We start from the raw sequence: 15,257 nt of genomic DNA, 5'->3' as shown, positions 1-15,257 counted from the left end.
AGATACAGTTGGCTGCACAAGCTAAGACTGAACAAGAAGATGCTTAGTTCAGTCAGCAGTTCAGGAAAAAGGGGAGGAAAACTACTGCTCGGGAGATAGCATGTACCAGATTAAGATGGTATCGTTAACTGCATCAGAATACAAAGAAAAAAATAATGAATAACTGTCCTCTGGAGGTGCTCTGGTTAACTATGTAGAATGAGAGGGGAAAAAGTAACCTTTACAGCTAATATTTTAGGAAAGTTGGAAAAATGAAGAGCAAATGTTTCATAGGCATCACTGAGTATTTTCTCAGCAACCAGAAAACATTATTGCAACATTCAAAAAATAGCATACAGTGCTCCAAGATCACTCTTTTTGGTCGGAGAAGAAATCCCACAAACGGTAAGACTTGAAACAGAACCATCTGGTATATGAGTACCACAGGGACACCTATCACCTATTCATATGGAAACACCTGAAAGTTATGACAGCTCTGATACTGAGCAGAGAGAGATTACAACCTCCAACCCAAAAAAATTGTGCATATTTTGTTGGGATTTCATTTACTTAAACTTCATCCAAATGACTTTGATCGAAACTATCACATGTACTGATATATTCTTTCCTCATCTAAAAAAAAAAAACCCAAAAAACCCCAAATAAAAACAAACCCAAACAAACACAAAAAACCCCAACACACTCCAAACCAAAACAAATGCTCTGTAGCAACAGAAGAGAGAAGACTGACATGCCTGTAGAAACAGCACATATGAAAAGATTACTCTTGATTCAATTTGTCATGGACAGAGTGAACAACAGAAAGCTTTTGTGGCATAGCACAGTACAGGAATGTGCAAGTAAATTCTTCGTTGATTTAAGATCTACATTTCTGCGATCATTACAATGTCTCCAAGATGAGTCCAGTATACAGAGCTTCCTGTGATGCAGCAGTGGTCAATCTGACAATGATAAATAAATTAATGCCAAAGGACTCCACAAACACAGGTAACTGGTTACAGTATTCATACATTTATTAGATCAAACTCCTGGTGCAGGTCAAGAGCAACAGCAAAATTACTAGTAACTGACTATTGTGTGGTGGACCATGTGAATGAAAGAAGCTGGTAGTTTCAGTCCATTTCCTGACTGATGTCTACAATGCACACAAAAGCCACAACTGGCACCTCAAAGGGTCTCAGACAGCCTGAAGACTGGAATGCTCTGGCTGTAAAATGCAAAGCTCAAAGACCTCCATAACCCAGCATTACCAGAATCAACTTCTGCACAAAAATGGAGCACACAAGAAAAACCACTGTTGCCTCTGGCAATATATTTCATAGCATCATAGAATAGTTAGGGTTGGAAAGGACCTCAAGATCATCTAGTTCCAACCCCCCTGCCATGGGCAGGGACACCTCACACTAAACCATCTCACCCAAGGCTTCATCCAATCTGGCCTTGAATACTGCCAGGGATGGAGCATTCACAACCCCCCTGGGCAACCCATTCCAGTGCCTCACCACCCTAACAGGAAAGAATTTCCTCCTTAGATCCAACCTAAACTTCCCCTGTTTCAGTTTTAACCCGTTACCCCTTGTCCTATCACTACAGTCCCTAGTGAAGAGTCCCTCCCCAGCATCCCTATATTTCAGCAATCACTTACCCTCACAGTTAAAGTCTTGCTTACTTTCAGTCTGAACCTGTATGATGCCATTTGCCAGCCACACATATCATGCTCCAATGTGGGTTCTCTACATGGGGACCCATGGAATGTCTATCCATGCCTGCCTCTCTGCAGATAATCCCGCTCTAGGACAGGGCCTGAGCAACTGTCTGACCAGAAGAACTTCCAGCACACCTTCCTTCCCCAGGACTCATATCATACTCCTGCCTGCATTACACACAGCCATTGCTAATGAATGCAGCAAAGGAAGTGTTCTTGCTCTTGCCAGTATTTAAGTCTATAGTTGGGGGGAGTGGGGGGTAGTGGGAAGAGTAGTAAGAGAGGAATAAGGATGCTGCATGTGCAGCAGCTACTTGGACAAGACAGTCCACCACAACACTTGCTTTCCAGAATGTGAAGCAGCTGTCTTCAAGCAGCACAATCCACATCAAAAGCCTGTTTGACTTGGGCCCACATTCATCTCCATTTAACATCCCCCAGAACAGAGTCAAACACCTGGAAAATCCAGAGGAACACTCTTAGCTTCAACAGACCTGCAACCAGATTCTTGGTAAGTAAAAGCTTTGCCTTTACTTACTTCACTTACATCAACTGACACAAAAGTTGTTAGTCCAGAGCTAATGCAGTAGAGTAACAACTGGCTGGTAACAATTGAAGCAATAAGGGGAAGAATTGCCCTTAAGGGGAAGAGTCATTAAGACTGCTTCCACATTCTCTGTGAGTTCTGACTGACCACAACAGCTTGATTAGAATTTATAGATATCACAACAGTCAGACCTTTAGCCTTTTGGTCTCCAACTCCAACGGCTATTTGTCCTACCTTCAAAAAGAGAGTTCTACCAAGAGATCATAGAATAATTTGAGTTAGAAGGGACCTTTAAAGATCATCTAGTCCAACCCTGCCTGCAAAGAGCAGGGACATCTTCAGGCTGCCCCATTCAACCTGAGTTTGAATGTTGCCAGGGGTGGTGCATCTCTATGTTGTTACAGTGCTTCACCACTCTCACAGTAAAGAACTTATTCGTAATATCTCATCTAAATCTGCTCTCTTTCAGTTTAAAGCCATTCCACCTTGTCCTATCCCTACATGCCGTCACAGCAAGTCCCTCTCCAGATTGCCTGTAGGGCCCCTTTAGGAACTGGAAAGCTGCTGTTAGGTCTCCCTGGAGCCTTTTCTTCCCCAGGCTGACCACCCCAACTCTCTCAGCCTGTCTTCATAGCACAGGTTTTCCGCCCCTAATGATTTTTTTTTAAGCAGTACTTGTCCAAGTACGGACCCCTGAGGGACACCACTCATCACCGATCTCCATCTGAACATTGAACCACTGATCACTACCCTCTGAATGCGACCGTCCAACCAATTTCTCGTTTGTCAAACAGTCCATCCACCAAATCCATCTCTTCAGTTTAGAGAGGAGGCTGTTGTGGTGGGCCCTGTCAAAGGCCTTACAGATAGATGATAACCTGTTGGATAGATTCAACAGGTTACCACCACAAGATACACTACTGTTTAAAGCACACTCTGAGATATGTTTCCCCCTCTGCCTTTCAGTGTATCTCACATTTTGAACAGAGATTTTAAAACCTGAAGCAGTCAAGATATAGATTAGAATGCAGGTGGCAAGAAAACTAATTATTCACCTCCATTTATGGCTTTTGTGAGGATTTATAAAACATCTGTCAGTATTCCATGGGTAGACAACCAAAGTGACCTGGAAGAGCCAACTTAATTCACCAAGGCTATTGCTTCTGTGCCTCTGTAGGAACACATATGATACTGTTGGACAGTGCTCTTACCTGGGAGGGTGGTGGGAAGACACGAGACTTCTGTGCACGTAAAATAACAAACCCTGTTTCATACAGTATGCAGTCCTTTCTCTTGGACCCACCACCAGCTACCTGTAGTTTTTTGTGACGGAGTTACAAACCTGCATCTTTACAAAACCACCTAAGTGGTTAAGACCCTGTATAACCATGGTATACTTTACTGGAACAACAGCCTTAGGATGCTCTCTAAACATAAATTAATTTCAGGGTTTATTAGAGGACAAATTTCCTTGAAACAGTTTATACAAAAAGAACTAAGGGGCGATACTGCAAGATAGTTCAGGTCAGATTTTGGCAAATTCTTTCCAGTCTAAATCTCTCAAAACCCTACAGAACAATTCCGTATCTTATACTTAATGCAGGCTGCCAATGTCTAATGATATAAAAAGTCTTAGAATCCAACCGACTTTTAAACCTACTTTTTCCCCGTTATTCCTGCTTGAAAGTACACAACTTCCTAAGTCCAGTCTTTGATAAGGAGCCACCCACAAATCAGACATCCACGAGGGTTTGTAGAAGATCACTGATGTAATGTCTGAAACCAAATTTGCGTAAGAACACTTTTTCAAGTTATTTCACAACAGGCACAAGCTATGTAACCTAAACCAATAAAATACTTTCTTGTGAAATGATTCAGTCATTTTCTAATAGCTTACCAACTTATGAGGAACTAAAGGAACATATATCCAAATAGTGCGGTATATAAAGCACAGAGGAAACCACACTTTTTAAAAGGTACTGTGAGCATTTTAAACAATCAAGTAAAAGACTGTAACATCACAGGGAGGGGTAATATGATAAGTTATTACCATGGAAAACTGTAGCAAGTTGGTGTTCACCACATACACTGGTGTTTGCTTTTATTTTTTTAGCACTGTATTCTTGAGCATGGACCATGAAGCCAGATTGGTCATTTTCATTTGGTCATTTCTTTACCCAACATCATCACCTTTAAGTGCTGTATCAGAAGTATTACTGCATCAAAACAGTTCTTAATGAAACTTCAATATCCGACTTTGTGAACTCTTTGAAAGCTAAGGTATGCACAGATACTCACTTGTTCCACAGACAGCCAAAAAAAGGCCAGATTCTCTTTGATAACATGTTACTACAACACTACTGAGTTTCTGATGTCTAAAAACACCTTCCATAGCTTGCGCTAAACAGAAAGTTTTGTTGAATGAAGTATTTGCAGCATTTCCTACAGGTTAAATAGGAAATACTTCAGATAAAATATTGCTAGCAAAAGACAAATGCAACTACTGCAGTCCAAGAAAAGGCAGCTTTTTACAAGTAATCAACATTAATACACACACAAAATCTCAGGGAGAGGAGATTCTCGTATCACTGCAGTTCCATGTTTAAAGGTCTGAATAACATCAAATTTCTGAACCCAGCTTTTCCACAAGTGAAATCTGGGGGGAAAGGGGAAGAGGGAGACACGCAGGGAAAGCATTCCCATTTGACTTCAGTGGACTTGAGAACAAGCCCTGAGCACAATGTGGATACACAGGCTGTAAACAAACCTACCTACAACCTGACAAAGATGTAAATAACAAAGGAAGCAACACAACCTAGCAAATGTTTTCTAGGCTTTTGTTCCTAACAGAAGCATTTAGTTGCACACAAACACCACAGTAAGACCATGAATGATAAAGTAATTAATAATCAGCTCCCAGACAAATGGAACTTGCTTCCACTACTTTAAGAACTAGGGAAAAGTTTTAGCAGTTGTTTTCCAGACCACTGTCACAAAAAGGAATATATTGTGCACAGAAAACAGAAGGCACAGTTGGAGAAACATTTATTTTAGACGCACAGGTGAATAAAGCAAGCCCATCCTCAAACAGCCACTAGCTGTTCTCATGCCACTGTAACTTTTATACATTATTGTAAAACCAGCTCAGGAACAGATCTGGGTAAATACAATCCTTCACGACTTTTGTGGCAGTAGCTAGAGGAAGAAATGGTGACTTAATTATATTTAACCCACAAAAGCTCCCAGGTCTATTTACCATGCAGCCTCACAAACAGATGCACCACCACAAGCAAGAAGGTGCCTTGCGGGCTGCCAAAACTACCACCTCCACAAGAAACACTGGCCATAATTATCTGTCCCATAATTAGTCTTCCTACTTTTCTAATCAAGGTAATAAAACAAAGCAAGCTCCTACTCATTTTAGACAACAGCACCCTACAGGAAACATTAAATGTCCCTTACCCAGTTTCTCTCTTCAACTAAGAGCACTCTTAAAATTCAGTACATTTCAGACTTAATAACCATCAGGCACAACAGAAGTCAAATGGAGATAATAAAAGTCAACAGCTAAAGCTCTGCTTCAGCACACTCCTAAGCTCAAGGTCGACCCCGAGTTCACCATTAACTTGATTTTGGTTTTAACCATGACGTATTAGGGACACCTTTTGTTCAGCTTACCTACTGACTTGCCTGGGACACGTGGAAATTCTGCAGTTTAAGGACTGAATTCAGGAAAGACTTTACTTGAAGAGAATGAAATGCAGAAATTCCCAGCAGCACCTGAGAGCTAACACCAGCTTTACCCACTATTTTGGCATATTTTCATGACAAGTAGAAAGCAGAAAAGGGACAAACAAATTTAAGGGGACAACTGTTCCCAAAGTAAAATCACACAGCAGGATCTTAAGGTATAGCAAAGCCCAGCCAAACTCCCAAACTCTCCTCCTTCCAAGGTAAGCTGGTGCAAAGAAGAGAGCAAAACAATCCAAAAGAGAAGACCTGTAGCCAGGTCCCAGCTCTTTCACTGCTCAACATGACACAAAAAGTTAAGTCATTTCAGCTCTTCAAATCAGCTTCCCTTCAATAAAATGTGTAATGCTACTTCATGTTAAAGTGTTGGAGACCTACAAACCTCTGCTATATTAAATGATTAGCCCAAATAAGGCTATTTTACACAGAAAAGGACTACAAACCTCTCACACAACCATCTGCTATGAAAGGGGCCCAAGCACAAAGGAGGTTCGGTAATAGGGAAAGGGGAGAGGGAATGTTATCGTTTATGTTTTGTTTGACCTGCACACAAAAGAAAACTTACCTTTATTATAAATTAGTAACACAATCCCCCTATAGCATTACACTGACACTAATTACTTCTTCCTTTGTCACTTAGATTTTTTATTGTTACAACAGCAGCAACAACAAAATCTGAGCCTGGATGCCAAAACTACAGCTGTCAAACATTTCTACAGGAACACCAGTCTCAAAACATCAATTGTACAGAACAAGAAATTAACCCCAAGATGACTGTAACAGTCAACAACAACAAAGTCAGTATTTACCATGGAGTCCCCCACACCTCTTACCTCGACCATAGGGCGAGCACTGTCATGGATTGAAAGAATGTGCGTAATGTTATTCTTACTCAATTGCTCTACATCTCGGGCATCTGTGATAAAGGGAAGAAAAGGAACAGAATTTCTTTAATCTCGTGAAATAGCCCACTCTGCTTTCCACTGTGCATGTTGAAAATCACTTATCATTTGTACTTTTTTTTTTTTTTTAAGCTTCATGAAGTAAAGCAAAACCCCAAATGCAGCTGTTCTAGAACACCATCAGAGCGGGTAACGGGAAGACACACTTCTAACTCCAAAGCAAATTATATACTATATAAAGAACAAGCTTAAGTGACTCAGGAATATGTTCTTAAGTCAGAAGTTTCATGTATTTTGCATCTGAAATTTAAGTCTGTGTATGCCCATGTGCAGGTGACAGCCATCTGAACAAGCAGTCAGAGCTGTACAAGAAATAGCTTACCTCCTCTCTACCCACAAATACCCCTTCAGGAGATGTAGTTTCACTTGGGAGACAAACCTTGTGATATCCAGGGCTGAGAAGTAAAGCCAACTGTAACACTTGAATTGAGGTAAACTCAATGGAGGAAATCGGGCAAACCAAAATGATAACTAGATTCTTACTTCCTGGAGACTAGTAGGGTAAAATGTGCATTTCGCCAATACATACCATAATTTTAATTCTGCAGAGACATCAAGGCTATAAATAGCACAATGTGTGAAAAAGCACAATGCTACAGCAAGGAAGTGCAGTTGTAAAAAGGTGGTTCCTAGACCTGTAACCAAGAGTTTCAAACATTCAAAACTGGAAAGCAAACTAGGGAGACTGAAAATTTGATGCTAGATATTGCAAAAACATAGGTTTGTTTCTATGAGAAAGAAGGTAAAATAGATCATCTATCATGAGTGAGCAACCTTCCCCATACCAAACCATTAATGCGCTAGAAAATTACCTCAAAGAACCACTAATTCAGGTAAAAGTTAGTTTGTGTCCATTTACTTTTGCCCTTTTTGCTTGAGAATGGCACAGTACACCATGGCAACTACAGCAGTAGTTTTGTGAACACCTGCCTTCCAAATCTGCCCATACAATCTGTTCACATTAGCCTGGTTGCACACAAAAAAAAAAGAACACTGACCACAAAGGTTTCAAACTGTCTCTCTCTAGGTACAAAAATAACAATAGCATCACCTGGACATTCTTTATGTACGTGCAAGAGTTCAATTAGCATCTCTTACTTCATCTTATTCCACTCTACTATAAAGTTTCAGTGCCTTCTCTACATCACAAAGAGGAATTGGGCATTTAATTATACTGCTCCATAGACAAGATCCACATGAGCACAGGAACAGGCAATAAAATTTAAACCTAATCCAATTATGAAAGCTTCTCTAAGGCTAATAAAACAGAGAGATGGGTCAAAATTGCATTGATTTCACTTGCTAATGGTCAAGCCTGCACAACCACCACAGACGCCTAATCCTTCAGGAAGAAATTAGCAGATTTAGGTCTGAAACAGAATTAAGGTCTAGCTTCACAGAACAATAAAAATTTCCTAAAAAGATGTCAGAGTAAGCATCTCAAAGAAGAAACACAAATGTTTGCCAGGGGACATCTTCTAATCCACCTGACCTTCAGATTTATAGGGCAGTCGTGATTCCTCAGAGAACACCTAAGCAGACAAGGACTTGGAAGTCCCAAAGCCAGCCTAAATGTCCCTAAAAATCACTGCTTTCTGTTATCCAAAGGCTAAAGGCATATTTCAGAACCTGCTGGCTAGAACTCACTGCATTAATACATACCACCAGGCATAGCACAATACATAGCACCACCAGACCCCAATCTCTAATTACCATATAATAACATGGTAAGAAATGGCTTGCCACATGAGGCAAACAGCTTTAAAAGAAGATGTGATCCAAATTAAATGTTGACTGCTTTGAATCCGTGTGAAAGGCCTAATGGACACAGCACAACTCAAAAGGACTGAATTATTTTAGTTCTTCAGTTAATCAAGGTCTTAGGCTAAAGGAATTTTGACACATCAGAACTATACAGACAGCGAGATTTCAGGTATTACCAGAAACAAGCTGGAAATGGCTAAACCAGACCTACATCCCAGGGTAACCAGCAGGTCCTCAATATATTTAGGAAACAACCACTCAAATCACAAACATATAGGAGAAAAAGCTTCCCAGACAAAGACTATATTATCTGGATCTAGACTTTAAGCAGTTTATAAATGGGAAATTCCCCTGGCACCTGCCATAAGCCTCTACACATACTACAGACAAAGCTACTTAAACAGCAGTAAAAATGAGATATCCTGTCACTCATGGTCTCATACCATAGATTACCCAAAAAATTAAGGGGCTATGCAAAGGACCACCAAAAGCCAGAAGAATCACTATTACCACAGCACAGTGCTGTACAACTACAGGCAGGCTTGCATTTTGAAATCACTGTGTGCAACACTCCATTTCCAAATTTAAAGATGAGATAGACCTATTAGAGTCCACCTTGTTTGCCCCCAAAGGATCCATCAAATACAGTATTATTCTTCACAGTAGGTTACCAAATATTCCTTCTCATACAGCAAAACACTTCTAAGATGATGTGGACTTTTGAGTAAAGCCTTCAGGAAACTCTCTCGTACAAAAAAGGACCCAATTCACATTGGAGAAGTCTTCCTCTCTCCCTCCCACACTTCTTTCCCCTCAGTTTCACTGTATGACTTGCCTTACTCTCTTCATACACAGAACTGCAAGCACTCAATTGCAGAAGCAATGGCAGTCATCAAAATAGGACTGGGGGGGTGGGTGGTGCACTGGGGGTGTGTGTGCCAGAATTTGTCTCCCTGCAGCTCTGGGAAGCCTTACTGTGTGTCTGAGGGGCAAGCGGCCTAGCATATTGTGCTTTCATCCCCCATAAGCAAAAGGGAGACAATACTGCTCCAACCACTCCAAGTAAGACATCAATGACTGAGGGACTCCAACACTAGCCTGACGAAGTCTCAAATGTACATACAATCATTCCCTCTCACTTTAGTATTTTAGTACCTCCACAGAGATCAAGGTGAGGAATAAAGATTTCTCCTTTTGGAGCATTAGATGGGAATGTAGAGTCTTTTCCATGTCTACTGCTAACAACAAAATACAAAAGCATCCTGCTAGGAACAGGGGAAAAAAACATTACAGTGATACGGACCTGATCTGCAACATTTAACTGCAACTCACTTGTGAATTTAGAAGATTAAGTGTCTCCACAAAATAACTGAGATTAGTTTATTTTAATTTTGTCACCTTTACTCCCATTAGCCAGCTATCCCAAACTAAAGACATCCTCCCTTCTTCCTCCAAAGCTCACACTTCTGACTATGTTGTTAGTTAGTCTGAGAAGACACACATGCTCCTATAGCACTGTAAGCTAGTATTAAGTTCTCAGTATACAATTATCTATTTTTTTTTTATCTCTACAAAGTAAGTGCTTAGAGAAGGCAAGTCAGCCCTGTATGCACAACAGTATGAAGTCTCAATCTGCAGATGTATAGACTGCAGTTTCATCATCATTAGATTATTTTTTTAAATAAAGAAACTTTTTGTCTACACTTTATTTTCTGCTTTGGAGAGAACTAGAGATAGATACCTGCCTAAAGGAGAACCTCCTCTCTAGCAATTCAGAGCACTAAGAGCTATTACTGAGAATGGCCTCCCATCATGAAAGCTTTGTTCCAAAGTCCATCTGCACTTACAGACACACACAGACAGAGAAACTAAGCACATAAACAAAAAATCCACATCTCCTGTCCCCATTTCACACTATGTTCTAATACATATTTTGTCCCAGCATCTCAGAATGACCTTTTCAGGGAGCGAGAAAGGTGGGAGAAAGGGTCTCATACTCTGTTTAATCAGAGCACCTGTACGCATCTTCTTTCAAAAGATGAACCTGAAAAAAGGAATCTTTTCCCTCTCCTGTTTTCAGTACCTGAAATAAAACCTTAGAAAAGGGAACTCCCAATCTCCCACCCTCCCAAAAAATAAAGCAGCTGATAACAGGGATTAACTGGATATATAAACACAGCAGAACCACTTGGTGGGCACTGCCTTTTTACACACTTATTAACTGGAAGGGTAGAAACTTTCCCTAGACTCTCCAGCTCATCCACAGCAACACTGGACTCTTTGGGGGGGGGGAATTAAACCTCATATTGTGGCTTTCCCCTTCAAATCAAAAAGCCCCCAAATATTCCATTGGAAAAACTTGAGTCTTCCAAATATGATTATAAGGAAGGACACAAGCTCTTTAATATTCAAGGTAGAAACACTCCTGAGTCTGTGGTGATCACTACTGCTACACCTTTTGGATTGGAACCAAATAAGCATTCATTTAGTGCCTCCTATCAGAAGAAACAGGGTTTTTTCTATTTGTGCAGAGAAACAGGCTAAAAAGCCCTGTCATATCAGTCTCTCGAGGAACAAAGCATCTATTTTCATCATGAGCACAGATGCCTTTCAAGGGACATCAGGTTTCCAATGCAGTAGACATGCCGGCATGCAATCCCACAATAAATTCTTTGTCTTTTGAGAAGACTAAATTTCATCTGTAAGGTACACATGGAGCAATCCAAAACTTTCTCCAAACTAGAGGCAGGAATAAGAGTTAACTACTTCTTTCTCTTCCCTCATTTTTCTCTTAGCCACCACTCTCCCACTTGCAAAGAAATAACTCCTCATTAACCTTCAGTGAAGAAGCCCAAGAGCTCAGTTTTCTTCTGAGCATTTAGACCAAACTCAGGTCTTGGCATTTCGCATGGGCAACTGTGGTTCTTCTTGAATTTTTCTGCCCTCTAGCTGTCCAATCTCAAATACCCTCTCTCTGCAACATAACACAGTCTTAACATGCTATTAATGAGCAGAATCATGCTTATAGATCTTACAAGATAATAAGCACTTAAAGACATGCCAAGATCTATGATTTTTCAGTTTTCCAGAGACACTCAAGTTATGCGGACTTGTGGGGATTTTTTAGCATATTCTTCAGTGTTTTCCGTATCAGGACTACACATAAATTTCTATCCTAAAGATGCTATGGTGGTTATAAAAGCCCCTTTCATTCTATGTGCCTAAAAGTTTGAGTAGCAGAAGACAACAAACCTTTTCTGCCACAGATTTATTTCACAAGTTTTTCCTGGGACTCTGTTTATCTCTCAGTCAGAGATCTCCTCAGCAGATGAGTTTGCACTTGCTCTGTCTGTCACAGATTGTTTTTAAGTTGGTTACACCTAAAAAGACAGTAAGAAACCCTATACATAAAGTAGAAATATTGCTGAATATTGAATAATAATTCCCCAATCAGAACAACTGCTGAATACCTTCTCTCCAGACAACAGCTATCCAGGATTACAGTGTTTAACATCTTTAACATCCTGCCTTCGCTCAGCAGGAAGGCACCCATCTGGAACAACTGCACCTATTCCCAGTCTGTCAGTGTCCCCAGGGTTATCCCATGCAGCAGGGAGACAGGAGTGTATGCAGCAGTTATTTTGACCTAGCTATAGAAACCCTGCCTGCCTGGGGTGCCGGAAGAGCTCTCCTCCAGAGGGCAGATCAGAGCGCTTGCGGGAGATTCCCCTGACCCGCCTTCTGCAGACGCTCCCTCCTCGCTACTACCCCTTACACAGAGGCCATGACGGTGCTACGAAGTCTCAGCACTAGGTCCAGGAGAGATGCACAATGCTAGGGATTCAGTATTACTCCTCTTACTGACAAGATGCCACTTAACTCAAGCTAGCTGTCTCAAGCTGAAGAAATAGGAGCCTGCTCTAACATGCATTCCACAAAATAATTGTGTAAACCATGTCTTTGACAGTATCTAGACATTTCAACTGCCAAACTGGGATACTCTAACCAATCCCAACTACATATTCTGCTGAGTATTTCTCAGCCAAGGATCCCTTTTATGGCAGCCTCAAAATTTATTAGTCGCTTTTTCAAGAAGTGCCACACATCAGCACATGCCCCAAGAACATGGCAATCAAACTCCTCCAGGAAAGTACACTGGAGGTTCACCAGCACCCTACTCCTAACTGGGATGACCTGACTGCACAGAGGGCTCATGTAAACTGCTTTTAAGCAGGGCAGGAGGGGGGAGGTACTGAGGAACAATGCATGCAGAAAGTTGGCTGTTGTATTAGTGAAGTACTGTAACACCAACCTTCTCTCTTCCTCTCCAGGTATGAAAGCTAACTCAAGATTATAACAACAGATACTCATGATGGTAGAACATAATGATTAAATGCATTATGAGCAAAGGTCACAGCAATAAATAAATGAACATTTTGCTTGTGTTCTAAATCAATTTGATAAACAGAACCTCAAACACAAACATTGGGATTAAAGCCAACCCATCCTTACACTCTATGGCAGTAGCTGAACCATTTCAGCCTCTGCTTTTTTTTTTTTTTCAGCCTGACTTCCATAAGCACTGCCCACTTACACCACCTTCATGTGCATGCCTCTACTCTGCATAGAAGTGCCCTGACATGCCATTTAGGCACCATTTGCAAGGCACACAGTTGAGTGGCCAGAGAAGCATCAGCCAGAGGTTCGCAGGCCCTGGCTTCCGCAGAGATGCTGACTCACTCTGCAATCCTGGCCAACTCCCCTTAGCTGGTTCATCACCCAAAACCAGAACTGCACCAAGAAACAGATGCTCTGGCTAAGTGTTGCTCCCCTGGCTGGACAACCAAGGGCTTACTGGATGGCCACAGTGAGAGGGGCAGATTGAGAGCCATGTTCCCTGAGCCCATCCTGCCAGACAGCTTGAAACCTAAAGGACTCCACTGTCAAACACCCTCCCATCCCACCCCTCTCCTGAATTTCTTGACAGGAAAAAAAAAAAAAAAAAAGGAACAAAATAAATAAAAATGAGGAAGCAACATGGCTGCAACTTAGTTTTGTTGCTGGCCATCCTTGCAGTGATATGTCTAAGTGCACTTAAAACTATCCTTTTTCCCCTTGTTTTCCTTTTTTCTTGCTAGCTTTCTTTTTTCTCTCCTTTCATTACCTACTTCCACCAGTATAAACTCACCTCCATCCTCTCATTTCCCTTACCATGGCATGATCAACTCCCCATCAAACTGATATACTTGCGTTTGCATCCCAGTGTGACAAAAGGCAGCTTTTAACTTCACATGTACCTCTGGGCTGCCTCTCAAGGTGCTCGGCTTCCCCAAGGAGCAGCAAGCACCAGACCAGCAACACAGGTCAGCAGGTGCAGAAGCAAGTAAATTGGGCAAAACCCACTGAATTCACAGGTTTTGGGATAGAGGTGAAAAAGGAGAAGGGGGCATGAGGCAGAGAGGAGGTGCAGCACCATCTAAATCTAATGCAGATGTTGTCCAGTCTTAATAGCCTGCTGTGATATCAGCCAGACCAGGAAGGACAAGATATCTCAATAGCCCCTATGAGTCCTGCTTTGCTTTTGTACTCAAGCATAGCAGAAACAGTTTACATGTATGAAAACGACTGTATGGGCACAACTGGAAACAATCAGCTCAAACTGCTGCTAACAGGGTGCTTTCAGAACAGGTCATTTATTTGGATGCCTACATGAAGTTTCCTGTGTTTTCTAAATATGGTTCTGTCTTTCAGTACACAAAAAATAAGCTTCATGAAAAAAGGAAAAAAAATAAATCCATGTAATACTACATCTGTGACACAGACGGTACAAGTATCACTGGTCAGACAGCAATATGCAGACCTATCCGTCTCACAAGCAGTGATAACAGAACTCTTTAGCAGTTGTTATAAATAACCAAAATAATGAAAGCAACGAGCAGGAGGCATACTAAGTGTTTACTTATAAGGAAGGCTTGAAATAAGCCTTACAAAGCATCTGTCTGGCTCACAGGCCGGCCTGCCTGCCAAGCACAGAAATCATTTAAGGCAGGCCAACGTTTAGGAATTCCAGCTGAAGCATGCTCCGAGGAGATGGCATTCATTTTTCTTCTCTTAAAGTACTTGCAGAACAGCGCATGGATGAGAGAGCAGACAAGTTCTTCTTTAAGTGCTACCAGGTGCATCCAGAAATGAAGCAAGATGGGATTAAAGAAACTGCAGAGATGTAAGTGAATTCCATAGGCCTGTAAAACACCTTAAGGCCCCTGCTAAGTAATCCTAGAGATAATGATAAAACTGATCTTACCTTTAAAGTTGCCAACGAACAAGCCAGGCAGAATCTGTGAGAAAGAAATATAGTATGAAATACAGATATCTTGTGGTAAGACAATTTGACAAAGTTCAATTTGCATACAGGATGGAACATACTACTTCAGCAGACTATTGTCAAGCACAGTATAAAAAGCACTGACAACATTTTGTGCCTCTTTGCAACATTCTCAAACTACATAGCTTTAGGTACTCCACACTT

General features: G+C 41.2%; 1 protein-coding gene across 5 annotated transcripts in view; it reads right to left on the bottom strand.

Moving 5' to 3' along the window:
• The window catches only part of DUSP22 (dual specificity phosphatase 22), a 42,785-nt gene that overhangs the window by 21,334 nt on the left and 6,194 nt on the right, over nucleotides 1-15,257 (bottom strand). For 3 of the 5 annotated variants that reach the window (XM_065667458.1, XM_065667459.1, XM_065667457.1), the window contains 2 exons: nucleotides 15,033-15,066; nucleotides 6,836-6,918 (listed from right to left, as the gene is read on the bottom strand). In XM_065667458.1, the coding sequence (XP_065523530.1) occupies nucleotides 6,836-6,844 (9 nt within the window). In that variant the 5' untranslated portion in view covers nucleotides 6,845-6,918; nucleotides 15,033-15,066. The remainder of the gene's footprint in view (nucleotides 1-6,835; nucleotides 6,919-15,032; nucleotides 15,067-15,257) is intronic. The other 2 variants (XM_065667460.1, XM_065667461.1) reach the window with 1 other exon arrangement.

The sequence above is a fragment of the Lathamus discolor genome, chromosome 2 (assembly GCF_037157495.1).
Source record: "Lathamus discolor isolate bLatDis1 chromosome 2, bLatDis1.hap1, whole genome shotgun sequence".
Lineage (NCBI taxonomy): Eukaryota > Metazoa > Chordata > Aves > Psittaciformes > Psittacidae > Lathamus > Lathamus discolor.
This window is presented reverse-complemented; position numbering and strand designations above follow the sequence as displayed.